The 13,975-nt window shown below is 33.4% G+C and overlaps 1 protein-coding gene across 5 annotated transcripts in view; it reads left to right on the forward strand.

Moving 5' to 3' along the window:
- RELCH (RAB11 binding and LisH domain, coiled-coil and HEAT repeat containing) overlaps positions 1 to 13,975 on the forward strand; it is a 99,962-nt gene that overhangs the window by 52,216 nt on the left and 33,771 nt on the right. For all 5 annotated transcript variants that reach the window (XM_064480388.1, XM_064480389.1, XM_064480390.1 and 2 more), the window contains exons 13-18: positions 1,278 to 1,349; positions 5,086 to 5,226; positions 5,714 to 5,878; positions 7,702 to 7,849; positions 12,048 to 12,204; positions 12,813 to 12,936. In XM_064480388.1, coding sequence (XP_064336458.1) covers positions 1,278 to 1,349; positions 5,086 to 5,226; positions 5,714 to 5,878; positions 7,702 to 7,849; positions 12,048 to 12,204; positions 12,813 to 12,936 — 807 coding nt within the window. The remainder of the gene's footprint in view (positions 1 to 1,277; positions 1,350 to 5,085; positions 5,227 to 5,713; positions 5,879 to 7,701; positions 7,850 to 12,047; positions 12,205 to 12,812; positions 12,937 to 13,975) is intronic.

Here is a 13,975-nt window from a genome sequence, read left to right on the forward strand (position 1 = left end):
CCGCAAAGAAGCCAGCTGGAATTTTTATAAGAATTCTATTGAATTGGTAGATCAATTTGGAGAATGTTGCTATCCTAATAGTGAGCCTTTCAATCTGTGAGTTTAGGATATCTTTCCACTTACCTAGGTCTTTCAAAATTTCTTTCAACATTATTTTATAGTTTTCTGAATATAATTTATATACTTTTAAACTTTATTCTTGAATATTTTATTCTTTTAATACTATTATAGATATAATTTTCTTTATTTTGTGTTTGTTCATTGCCAGTATATCAGAATACAATTGATTTTTCTGTGTACATTTAATTTTGAGGCTCACTGAGCTAGACTAAAGAAAAGCAAAATCAAACCTTACATATAACATACTGTGACATTCAAACCATTTTGTTTTGAGATTACCATTTCTGGATTAAATTTAATTCAGAGATGTCAGTTATCAACGTCTCTATCAACCACCTCTTCTGTAACCTGAGTAAAACATGGATATCTGTCAAGCCGCCTACCTCCAGTTTGTTGCCCAGTAGATTGCTACATAATTTCTTTTCTTAATTTTAGGCATCCAATACATTAATGAATTATGTCACCTTTTCATATGGGAATATGAGAACAGATATACTTCTTTTCCAGTCAAAGAAAGATTTATATTCTATGAAGAAGACATATGGGAACAAAACCCAGTATGTGTCATTTTTTTTTGTTATTTTTTTGTTATGGTTCAGTGTAGTCATTACAATGGTAAAACCCCATCATCTTGCATATGCAAACAGGAATGGCTTGAAGTCTGCTTACTTTAAAAACAAAATCATAACACCAGTCAGGGGCTCTGGTTAAATCTTCAATTAATTTACTTCCTAATCCCTTAGGTTAAAAAAGAGGACTATGAATCATTCCTGGCACATATTATAGACCATATCAATAAATATCCAGTAGCTGGGTTTTTCCAAATTAAAAAATATACTAATGTTACTAGGGAAGGAGAAAGTTGCTCCTGACATCCTAGGGAAAGCTTAGTTTTAGGCAAGCCTACAATCTCTAGACACCTTGCCAAATTTTCATCTTTGCTTTATCTTCTTTCTCTTTAACAGATAACCCCTGTGACCTCACTTTTTAGGCTCTCCCTGATTTCCTTAATCTTAATCTAGGTATAGGGATCCCCAAAAGTGGAAAAGGAAGAAGCTTTATTGCATTTTTAACAGGATTTGTGGTGAGAAATATTTCTCTTTTGGAGGAAGGGAAGGTATGTTGTTTATACTTGGTTTATTTATTTTTTACTCTAGATTAATCACAAATACCCTGAAAGAAGACTACTTGTGGCAGAGTCCTGTGGAGCACTGGCACCTTACCTTCCTGTAAGAATTGTAACTTTTTCTTTAAAACCTTTTTGTCTTTTTTTAACAATAGAGAAACCTTTTTTCAGGTGTCTTATACCTTTTCATCCAAATTCTGTCCTAACAAAGGAAAAAGATGAGCCAAAGAGAAAAGACTCACGTTGATACCCTATGGCATTGCAGACAGATTGGTACATTAACCATTGATTTTGCATGAGCATAAATATATTAAACTGGATCAGCAGTTCTCAAAATGCGTTCCCTTGAGGGGGGTTCCTTGATCCTTTCAAAGAGGCCCATGAGATGAAAATTATTTTCATAATGTTTTTTGTCTTTTTCCTTGTGTTGACATTTACACTGTTGGTGCAAAAGCTGTAATGGGCAACAGTTCCAGTGCACTGATCAAGGCAGTGTCACCCAAATACACTGATAATGATTGTGTTCTTCACTGTCATGCACTTGCAGAAAAAGTCAGTTTCACTCAAAAATGAGCTTGGTGAATCAGTAAAATTATCAATGCTAGTATATTTTGACCCTCAGTGTACATCTTTTTAATATTCTGTGTAACAAAATGGAACATAATGTCATCAAGTCCTTTTGCTGCATTCTGAACTATGATGACTGTTTGAAGGAAAGTAATCGAATAATTTAAGTTGGTGAGCTGAACCAGCTGCTTTTTTTGTGGGATACCGATTTTACGTGACAGACCACTGAAAAACAAGCTTCAGTTATTCAGACTTGGGTATTTGGCAGACATTTTTATGAAAATGAATGAAATGGAGCCTGCCACTTCCAAGGAAACAAGTAGACAGCATTCACTGCCAATGATAAAATTGGAACTTTTAAGTGAGAACAAGAATTTTGCAAAACTTATATCTACCACTGTGAGCTTGACAGCTTCTATTCTTATCAGAAAAGGCTATGAAAATACTTCTCCCTTTTTCGATTACATGTCTCTGTGAGGCTGGATTTTCTTAAATACTTCAACCAAAATAACATAACACAATTGAATGCAGAGCAGATAAGAGGATCTACCTATATTCTTTTAAGTCAGACATTAAATAGATTTGCAACAAAATGTAAAAGAACATCATTCTTCTCACTAATTTTTTTGTTTATAGTTTTTTATTAAAATTATAATTTTATTATTCATGTTAACCTTTAATGAGTTTATTAGTTTTTAATAAATTAATAATTTAAAATTTCTCATTTAAAATTTCTAATAAGATAAATGTCAATAGATTTTACCCACCCAAACAAAAGCCATTTGGGATGCTCATTAATTTTTAAATGACTGAAGGAATCCTGCCACCAGAAAGATTGAGAACCACTGGACTGTTGTGCCCTTTTAGGTATATTCCCATAGGTCCAGGGATAGAGGGATGAGGTGACATCACAAATTTATTTTATTGTGAACAACTGTAGTTTAAATCAGAGCTTGACAAAATGCAGCCTGGAGACCAAATCTAGTCCACAGCCTGTTTTTATAAATAAAGTTTTGTTGGAACACAACCACACGCTGTGTATTTTCTATGTCTGCTTTCATGCTGCAACAGCAGAGTTGAGTCGTTATAAGAGACTTTTTGGCCCCCAAAGCCAAAAGTATATACCATCTGGTTTCTTACAGAAAGTTTGATGACACCTGCCTTAAAGAGTCATTTTTGTAAGATTTTTCTTTAAAAAGGGCACAAAAATTGGAATTATACAACAGTGTATGCACTATTTATGTTGCATTTACTATAAACCTCATATTCTTTAGTGAAGAGTGAGAAACCAATAGCCGAGCAGTTGTCTTTTAAAAAATAAAATTTATTATGATTTTTAATTCAGAAAAATATAAAGAAAAAAGAATAATTCATAGTGTCACTTCCAGTAACATTTTTTTTATTTTGTTAAAAATAAATTTTTGTTTAATATAGAAAAGAATAAAATGAAACTCAGAGACTTCCCTGACCCTACTCATTTTCTCCAAAGATACACATCTATAGTTAGTAGTTTTTACATACCAGCTTGCATTTTTATAGCTTTTAAGTTTTTCTCACCCAGAATTAATCACAATATATAATGTTCTGTACCCCTTGCATGGGAGTCTGTGCATTTTTAAATTTCACAAACTGTTAATACCTCTGTATCTTGCTTCTTTCAGCATTTGCAATTTTAGTTTTGACAGTGTTAAATTGCCCCCAGCCAAGATAGCACAGATTGTACTCCCATCAACAGTGCATTAGAGTTCTTATTTTCCCATACCTCCACCAAGAACTGGGCATAATCAAACTTTTTGTAAAATGTTTTCCTATCTTTTAAGAAAACTGTTATCTTGTTGTTGTGATAATTCTTATATATAGTATATGCATGAGTGAGTTTGAGCATCCTATTATTTATTGTTCCGAGACAGAGATAAACATCACATGCTTGCAGAGAAGGAAACTGTTCTATACTGTTCCTAGTAGTAAGATGCTAAGCAGTATTAATAATGGACTTAATGTTTGTTCCATGGAACTCCACTTGCCTTGTACACCACTCTAACTGATAACAGTAAAACCTCAGTGTGGTCATGGCTTCAATAGAGTAATGCCTCCTGACTTGGTCTGTGGGTTCCCTGTAGCATACTGAAACTAACTGCCACAGTTGCCCTCAGCCTAGATCACTGTAAAGCAAATACCCAGCTGAAGTTTACTTACCTCTTTCCTGTTGCCTGTGCTGATATTAACCAAAAAGCCCTTTTAATACACTTTAAGAAATTTTAGGGGGCAGTTTTTAGCCTAAAGGATAAATAAACAAGGCTATTTCCAAAAGACATATTCACTAATCTAAATATGATGAAAATTTACTAAAATTACATATATTTTTGTTTCTAAAAATCAAAACAAAAACTAGGGTATTTTAAAATGTCTTTTAGACCTTACTTTGCATACGAAATTGCACTGTAGATTTATGAAAATTGTCATATCTTTTTATTTGAACTATTATATATAAAAATGACCTAAACAAGTTTAGGTCTAAAGAATTTTATAAATTGATCAAATTACAATAATGGTACAAAAAAAGGAAGGAAGGGCAAGAATTTGTGTAACAGTAAGTGGCGTTTAGTCTAATCTCAGACATTAATTAGGATAAAACTATGGGGAAAAAAGTGAAATTAAGACACAACAGTGATTGACATTATATTAAATAGTAGCATCTAAGAATAGCAGTGCAGTTTTTTAAAAGCACTTTTAAAAGTTCACTCTCAGATTTTATCATTCTGTTTGAATTTTTTTTCTCAGTTCTTCAAAAAATAGGAACATCAGGATTTTATGTTTCCACACTCCTACCCCTGGCAGATGTTTTAATTAGCAGAGTGATTTTTGTAATCCCTCCTGGATGCTCTTCTCTGAGTTGCACAGGTAGTGGCAGGAGAGTCATTGTTTATAGCAGAATAGTGACTGTTGATTTGCCAAAAGTACACTGTGAAGATTGGAGGAATTGGCACATATTTAATAAAAATATAAAAACATGCTGGGAGATGATTAATACCAAGTTCAGGGTAGATAGTATCTTTAAAGAGGGAGATTGGAGGAAGAGAGAGAGAGTAGAAGAGAATGATGCTTTAGCTGTATCTGTCATGTCTTGTCTTTCAAAAATGAAGACACAAACATAGCAAAATGTTAATATATATTTAATGTGGGTTTTAAATACATGGATATCTGTCATATTTTCTATACTTTTCTGCTGCTGGTCTAATTAAATAATAAAACATGTTCTTGTTTATTTTCAGAAAGAAATCCGCAGCTCCTTGGTTCTTTCAATGTTGCAACAGATGTTAATGGAAGATAAGGCAGATTTGGTAAGAGAAGCTGTGATCAAAAGCCTCGGTATCATTATGGGATACATTGATGATCCAGACAAATATCAACAGGTGTGTTTTTCAGAATTAATCTCATTTATTCCATTATAAAATTCCAGATAGTATAATATTCCAAATCTCTGATTCAGATACCCTACCTATAGTGGGGATGACAGGTATGTTAGCCTTAACCAGTTGAAGTTGGCTGCCTGGTTTCAGTTCTTCAATTCTGAGGAGAGAATACTTTGATTCATTTATAGTATCTGCCACAACTTTGTGGCAGGAAATTGGCAACAGACATGCCATGTTATCACCCTTTCTCTTTGATTTCCCCATCAGTGGATACATGACATTTTTGTTTAAGGAAATTGGGAAGGGTAGGATTATGTATGGCTTTCTTTCTGGCTTAAAATGTCTGCTAGATGTACTGCAATGTATACTATGTTTTAATTGTGTTTTTAGATTATTTTTCCTTACTTTTTTTCTCCTCCTTTTTCAGTTTTATTAGGCAGAATTTAATTTCTTTTAAGTCTACATTTTGCTTGTTTCCTTTTGGCAGGGTTTTGAATTGTTACTGTCGGCCTTGGGTGATCCCTCAGAAAGAGTAGTTAGTGCAACACATCAAGTATTTTTACCAGCTTATGCCGCCTGGACTACAGAACTTGGAAATTTACAGTCTCATCTTATACCTACATTGCTGAACAAGATTGAAAAACTTCTCAGGGTAAGTGCTTCCTTTAGTATATAGTTAGCAGAAATTTAAATGATGTGTTCTAAGGCAACGTGGGGGGAACAAAGACAGAAAATACCACCTAACTGAACATTCTAGTAAATTACCCATTAAAGATTCTGTTGGTCTGAAGACAAGGGTGATTTGAGGAGGTTTAGCTTGGCTGAAGCCAGAGCAGAAAGGGCATGATCTGACTTTGTTAAATGAAATAGCACCTTTGTGGCACTAACTTATACACTATTCACAATGCTACCTCTTCCTAGCCTCTTCTGAAGACTTAACTATTTTAGGTAAAGTGTCAGCTTCAGTTCCCCAAATGCAGACATAACTAAAATATGAGTCTCTAAAGCTTTCTTATTTACACAATGTCAAATTGCTTTGACTTTATTTCACAGCTGTAGTTCATGTCCTCACTTTTTAAAATGAACTTTCTATTCTCCCCCAAGTAAATGAATTGAAGAAAAGTTGAAGAAACAATAGAAACTTCTTGGTCTAATTTTTGTACTTAAAAAAAAAAACCTTCTGGACCTTTTTAGAGTCTAGAAGAAAAACTAACATTTCTTTAATACCTGTTAATTATGTACCATTAAGGCAGATACTTAATATATAAAACATATTATTTCATTCTTGTAACCCTTCGAATTCTATTTTGATTTTTGTGTTGAAACTGAGTGTTTATGTGACTTGCTCAGGGTCCCACAGCTGTCAAATGACAGAACCAGGATCTGATGTCAGTCTCTTGCTCTTTCAACCCCCCAATTTTAAAGGATTTATCAGACCCTTAATGTATTTTACTACTCTGTAGATAGTCTTACGTGTATATTCATGTATTCATTTAGTTTAAAAATTGGCTCTTTTCCCTATAAAATTTCAAAATAGGTGTTTAAAAAACTATAAATAGACAACTGGACTGAAGTACTCGTTTTTATGAAACCTAGGGAGTTCAAGTGTTTTTTTTTTTAATGTTCACATTCCTTCTATCTGAGAATTTATCCATACCCGGTTTTTTCTTAGTCCATATCATAACACAGCTAATTCCACATTGCTACTAAACATAGCTGCAGTATTCAGCACACATGGTAATTCTTCCATCAAGAAATTAACTAATTTAGAACTTGATAGTAAATAGCTAATGTATCTGGTATTTCTGGCATAATTGTTATTTATAATAGAGTAATGACAGCTCAAGTGGATTTGAACAGCAATAAATGCTTTCATCTCTAATAATTCTATTTTTCACTGTAATACTCGGTTTCTGTGTACTATACTGATCCTTTCACTCCCTTTTTTTCTTTCTGTTATCTCTTTCATTTCCTTTTGAAATTTCTTTTCCTACATTTTATCTGTAATTCAGTTATTTCAAAATGCTTTCAATGCTGACAAATACAATTGTCACCAGATCTATTACAGGAGTTAGGAAGCAGGAGAGAGAGTAGCAAGTACTGCTGCTGGAACAGTTGAGCGTTTAAAATGATTCCTGTGGCTCACTCTAATTTCTTTAACCTGACTTATAAAATTTCAAAAGATAATACCCTCTTAAAAGAAAAAACCTATAAAAGAAGTTCCACACAAATGGAAATGACTGATGTTCACCCTAAAGTTTTCCATATAAAAGATTCTGTTACTTACTCAGTGCCTTAATGCTTCTTCGCGTTTTCATGCTCAGAGCATTAAGATTCATGGACATCTCCACTAGGTGTTATGCTGTGAGTCTAACATACATGTCCTTAAATGCTTTATTATTTGCCACAGAAAGGAAGATCATAAATATGTAATTTTGAAAGGCTAAAATTAGCTTCCACCTCCTTATGTTTCAGGAAGGAGAGCACGGGCTGGATGAACATAAGCTTCACATGTATCTGTCTGCCTTGCAGTCCTTGATCCCATCTCTCTTTGCATTAGTGCTACAGAATGCACCTTTCTCCAGCAAAGCCAAGCTTCATGGTGAAGTGCCACAGATAGAAGGTACTGAACTGAAATTATGGAAGGAAGATGTAGAATATTAACAGCTAAGCTTCCCAAAGAATTGTTTTATGATTAAAATTTTAAAAAATCACTATTGACAGCATACTTACTAAAATGTATTATATGTGTACAATCTCATGGTCATAGATTGTATGATATCTAAGGTAAACTATATGGCTTCATCTTTTATGGATAAGGCTCTTGGTGTTATTTTAAAATATTTATACTTTCTTTTCATTTTTAATCTAGAGCCTTTTTATAACCTTTTTTTTTCAGTGTTATAAATCAAGAATACATGTTTTTTTTTTCATTAATAGAGCTGAATTAATAGTTACCAGTGCCAGTTTATGAAGCTTTTCATTTCCACTTTCTTTATATTTTTTCTCCCAGCTAGTTCGTCTTATTTTCAATAGGGGAAGGTAAATGTAATTACTCTTTCCTATTATGTCTTTGATAGGAGTATAAGCATATGCAGCTTAGTTGTCTTTTTTCCCCTAAAGTAGGAATATAATTTATTTTTAGAAATAAATGAAATTGAAAGCAAAAGCCAGTATTTCCTTAGCTCAAAGTCCAGCTAACCAGTAACCTGGCACTTGGTAGCCCCACTGTACCCAACCCACAGGATGGATGTCTGTAGACAAGTTATTACTATGCATGAGATCCCTTTGCAGCGTCTTCAGATTTGTGAAATTATCCATGTCTCTTAAAGGCTTCTGATAGACAAAAGAGTTATAACATTGAGAAAAATCAACAGTGTTTTTAGAATTGCAGTTTTCATATAAAGTAAACTGGACTACCTATAATCTTTGGGATATAAAGCATTATGTCTAAGAATGCACAAAGCACAGCATTAAAGTGGTTTACAGTGTCTGAATGCCAGTTTTACTTGGAAAACTGAGAATGGATAGGGAAGCATTAGATTAATATTTTTTAATGATGTTATTGAGGAGAATGAAAATTCAAACTTTCAAAATGAGTCTTCATGAAGCACCCACAGCTGTTCACTTCAGTTCCACTCTTTCACTCATTAAGGCACTTCATCTGCCTAGGGACTTTCCCACCTTTCTGATTCCCTCTCTTTTTCTTTCTATCTTGCTGTATTGTTTTGCTAGGGATGCCATAACGAAGTACCATAAACTAGTGCTTTAGCAACAGATGTTTACTGTCTCACAGTTCTGAAGGCTAGACGTCTGAAATCAGGGTATCAGTAGAGCTGGTTCCTTCCGGAGGCTGTGAGGGCAAAGCTGTTTCATGCCTCTCTCCTAGCTTCTGGGGGTTGGCCGGCAGTGTTTGGTGCTCTTTGGCTTGTAGATGCATCACCCCAATCTCTGCCATCATCTTCACATTCCATTCTCCCTGTGCGTGTATGTGTCCAAATTTCCCCTTTCTTTCTAAGTTCAGTTATATTGGATTAGAAGTCTACGCTACTCCAGTATGACCTCATCTTATCTAATTATATCTGCAACAGCACTGTTTCCAAATAAGGTCACGTTCTGAGGTTCTGGGGGTTAGGACTTTACATACGAATTTTTAAGGAAGACACAGTTTAACCCATAGCATTTGCTATCATTCATTCATTCATTTAACAAGTAATTCTTCAATGTTGCCTATTGCCAAACACATGCTAGAGATTAGATAGAAAATTTTCAAAGCTGCTTTACCATCCTGAACATATTCCTTCTAATATTTATGTGACCTTTCCTTGTGATTATGTCTTTATCATGCCAAAAATAATCTTTTATTTTTAGTTCTCATTGACTTAATTTGACTCTGACTTTTAACAGTAACTATAAATGTTAACATTGTTATACTCACATGTAGGTATACAATGCATTTATTAGAAATGAGAAAATATTATATCCTTATTTAGAGTCTATATATATATGTATGTCTGTATGTCTGTTTATATATACAAGTGTATAATTTGGGATGCAGTTTACTGTAAGTGAAGATTTATTTGTGTTCTCTTAAATAACGGAAGTTCCACAGCACTAGCTAATATTTATGTCAGACACTATTTTAAATGGCATGAGTAAAATAGACAAAAATCTCTGCCATCATAGAGCTTACATTCTAGTGAGAGGGAAATACATTAAAGACTTTGAGTCATAACAGCTGTTTTTTTGCTGGATTTGGATAATTGTGGCTATTTTTGACAATAAAATGATAGTGTTTTGCCAGCCTATTAAAATGGTATTCTGGGGACCGTTCTGTATCGTTATGTTAGATGTTCAAATTTTTAAAAGTCTTCTTAAATAGAATAATGTTTTGAAGTTCCTGAACCATTCTGATTGCTTATCTGTTATAACTGAGTTATCCAAGTAATTTGTTTATTTCCTGACCTTATTCTGCTTCTGTTGGACCTAGCTTTAAATCTATGGACTGCGCTTTTCATACAGTAAATCTTGACATATCTATTTTACTTTTAACTATTCCTGCATTTTCCAATAGATTGTCAGTACTTTTGAAGGAATAATATACATTTCATCATAGTATAGCAGATTGTAACCAGTATGATCTAACCGTGTTTGAAATTATATCAGATATGCTTTGACATGCTATAGAAATATGAAGTACAGATACATACCCTCACCATCCACATCTGTTTGATTCCTAGGCTGAAATAGTGACAGTTCAAGCAGAAACCTCAGATAGTATGGGATACCATGTTACCTAAATTCATTGATTTACTTGTGTATTATGATAGCTAATAGGAGACTTTAACAAGCAAGGGATAACCTTCATTTGTACTTAAGATATTGCTAAAAGCCTTGGGCAGCATAGGAAGACACTAGCATCTTGTCTTTGAGCATTTTTATAGTTATTTCATGTTTTCTGAAGTTTAATCATTATCATTAGGCCACTAATATGTTTTGAGAAAGTGCTGCATCTTTATTTGTGTTTTTTTAGGGTGTTAACCTCTATGCAGGAGTTACTGGGCCATTAGGAATTTCTGACCAACAGTTAATGAGCTGTTAGTAGCATTATTCACTTAACAGCTATCTAAGACATATTCTTTAATAACCTGGGATCTAACTATGATTTATAGGCTCATAAATTTTATTGATATGTTTGAATTTTAAAATACATTAGTGTATATTAATGTTTTATTTATGTAATTTTAAAAGTAATTTTTTTCAGCTTTCCCCCAAAACTTTTAAAGTGTATATATAAGTCTGTGGTTATAATATTTATAGTACATTTTCCTTTATCTTACTGGTCACTGTTTTAATACTTATTAACTTAATGTTTGTCAAACTTTTTAAAATAAAACATTTAGTATTGGAGTTTAAATACTTAAAAAGCCTATTTAGCTCAAGCTTCAATGTATTTTGTGTCATTATTCTCTGGTATTAAACAGTTTTTCCCTGCTATCAACCTGCTAGTTTCTTATTCTGTGAAGGAATCATATTTACTATTGCATTGACATAGACGGTCTGGTGGAATTACAAATATTTCTGGTTTTTTTAATTTTATTTTTTCAATTTATTTTTTAAGCTTTTTTTTTTTCTAGGAAGGAGGAGGTAATTAGTTTTATCTTTTTTTTTTTTTTTTTAATGTAGGTACTGGGGATTGAACCCAGTACCTCACGCATGCTCAGCACGCGATCTGCCACTGATTTGTATACCCTCCCCCTATTTCTGTTTTTTAAAAACCAAATTCAAACCCATATTTTAGCTGAGCTCTTACATTTGAGCCAATTTTAATTTAACCTAAGTGAAATTTTACTCTTTATTAGCAAGCTGTTTTATAACAGTATTTGTTTGTTAACTATTTTAGTCTCAAAATCTGCTTAATTTTTGAGTTTTGTTAAATTATTCACGTGACAATTTACAATTGACCCTTAAACAATAGGAGTTTGAATTGCACACGTCCACTTGCATGTGGGTATTTTTCAGTAGTTTATACTGTCGTACTGCATGGGCCATGATTGATTGAATTTGTGGGTGTGGAGGCACCTGATACAGAGAGCTGACTGTAAGTTATAGGCAGATTAACCCCCAAGTTGTATAGGCATCAACTGTATTTCTTTTTCTTCACAAAAATGATTTAATTAATATTTTAAATTTTATATTTAAAGTCTATAATAAGTTAAATAAATATCAGGAGGCAGAATCTTACTTTTCTTTTTGACAGAATGGCTAATTTTCCAAACTGCCATTTTCCATGTGATTTATTTTGCTTCTGTTGTTTATAGTGACTAGGTTCCCACGGCCTCTGTCGCCTCTTCAAGATGTGTCTACTATTATTGGAAGTCGTGAGCAATTGGCAGTGCTACTACAACTTTATGATTACCAGCTGGAACACGAGGGTACAACAGGCTGGGAGAGTTTACTTTGGGTTGTCAATCAGTTGTAAGTTACTACCACTGTATTCATTTGATAAGCCTCAATCAGTTGAATAGAAAATAGCTCACCATATTTAGCCTGGGCTCCAAGAGAAAAATAAAACAAAACATCTTTTAAAATAGCAAAACATAACTAGGCATCATCTATGGTAAATATCTTTAGGAGAGATTTATATCACTGGATATGTAATTATCCATGAAGATGGTGCTGCTGTGTTATGTCAGAAGGAACTATCTGCTGCCTTATTGTCTAAAAGTAGTGATGGATTTTAAACTACATCCAGACTTCTCATTTTTGAGGCTAAAATGGACGCCATGTTAACCGAGCTCTTGTGTGAAGCATCAGATCCATTGATTTGAGTCTCATAAGTCCATACTCAGAACTCTACTATTAAGATTTCATATATTTTATGGCAGTTGGTTAAAATTTAAGTTTATAGAATATAAACTTAAGACTTTTTCAAAGGGTCCCAAACAATTCCTTTGCATTCCAGTTTTAGTGGTTATGAAAAGCAGAACAGAAGAGGCTGTTAAATTTGCATTTTTTCAGAAATTGGCAAGGAAACACTGATTTATTTGTATCCTCTGCCTATTTTTCTTTCCTTTCATATTCAGGTTGCCACAACTTATAGAAATAGTTGGCAAACTTAATGTTACTTCAACTGCCTGTGTCCATGAATTCTCCAGATTTTTCTGGCGCCTTTGCCGGACATTTGGCAAAATTTTCACAAACACTAAGGTAAAAACTTGTATTCCATGTTTTCTTATATGCAAGAAACAGAACTATGATGTGTTAATTAATGCTAGAACAGAGTAAATAAAAGCGTGAGTCCTTTTTTTACTCATTATCTTTTAATATTTAAGAAAACCATGATAGTAAAAGAAAATTCTTGCCAGTAATTCTTATCTTTACTGATTTTCAGAAGATGATTTAGCCAAAGCTTAGTTTGTATCCAGATTTGGATATAAGATCTACTCACTGTGGGTATATCTCAAAGCTTTCCAGCATAGGAAGTATCAGCTAGGGGACTCAACTGCACTGCTTTGAATGTGCTTCTGGTATTTTACCAGCTACCACAGAAACAGCCATTTTGCTCAGCATGCTTTGGTCAAAACATCAGCTGATTATAGAACCAAAGCAACTTGTATGAAATACTTGTTACAAGGATACCAGCTCTTGGAAAAGCATAGACATTTGAGATGAATGCTCCATATTTCAGTCACTACCAAAGGTATTATTTGTCACTTTTGCCTATCCAGGTTATTCTGTATTTTTAGATATTAAAATTGGAATGTACTGAGGTCCCACTTTCTTCTTAAATCTTGTTAATCTATTTGTCTTCATAGCATATTGTATTGTTAAGCCAGTTTTTTAGAGATCTAATAAAAACATAAAAAGATGTAGTTGCTATAATCAAATATTAATCAGGACACTTAAAAGGTAAGAATTTTATGCAGTTCTGTACTATTAAATCTGTAGTTATTGAAACATAAAGGAAAACTGTTTCATATAGCAAATTGGGCAAAATTCAGAAAATGACTTATGACTGTTATATTTGTGTCCTGTAATAAAGCATTTAATTTATCTGGTCTTAATCTTTTCATGTACGAAATGAAGAAGTTGCTTCAGTGTCTTTTAATTCTGTAAGTCTGGTTCTGTAGATCAGTCTTTTCACAGTGGTGTACACCTCATTTGAAACTGAATTTGTAAATTGATATGCCTGACCCACCAATAGGAGGGCAAAAGCCAGACCTTGATGTTACTTGTAGAAGAAACA

The sequence above is a fragment of the Camelus dromedarius genome, chromosome 28 (assembly GCF_036321535.1).
Source record: "Camelus dromedarius isolate mCamDro1 chromosome 28, mCamDro1.pat, whole genome shotgun sequence".
Classification (NCBI taxonomy): Eukaryota; Metazoa; Chordata; class Mammalia; order Artiodactyla; family Camelidae; genus Camelus; species Camelus dromedarius.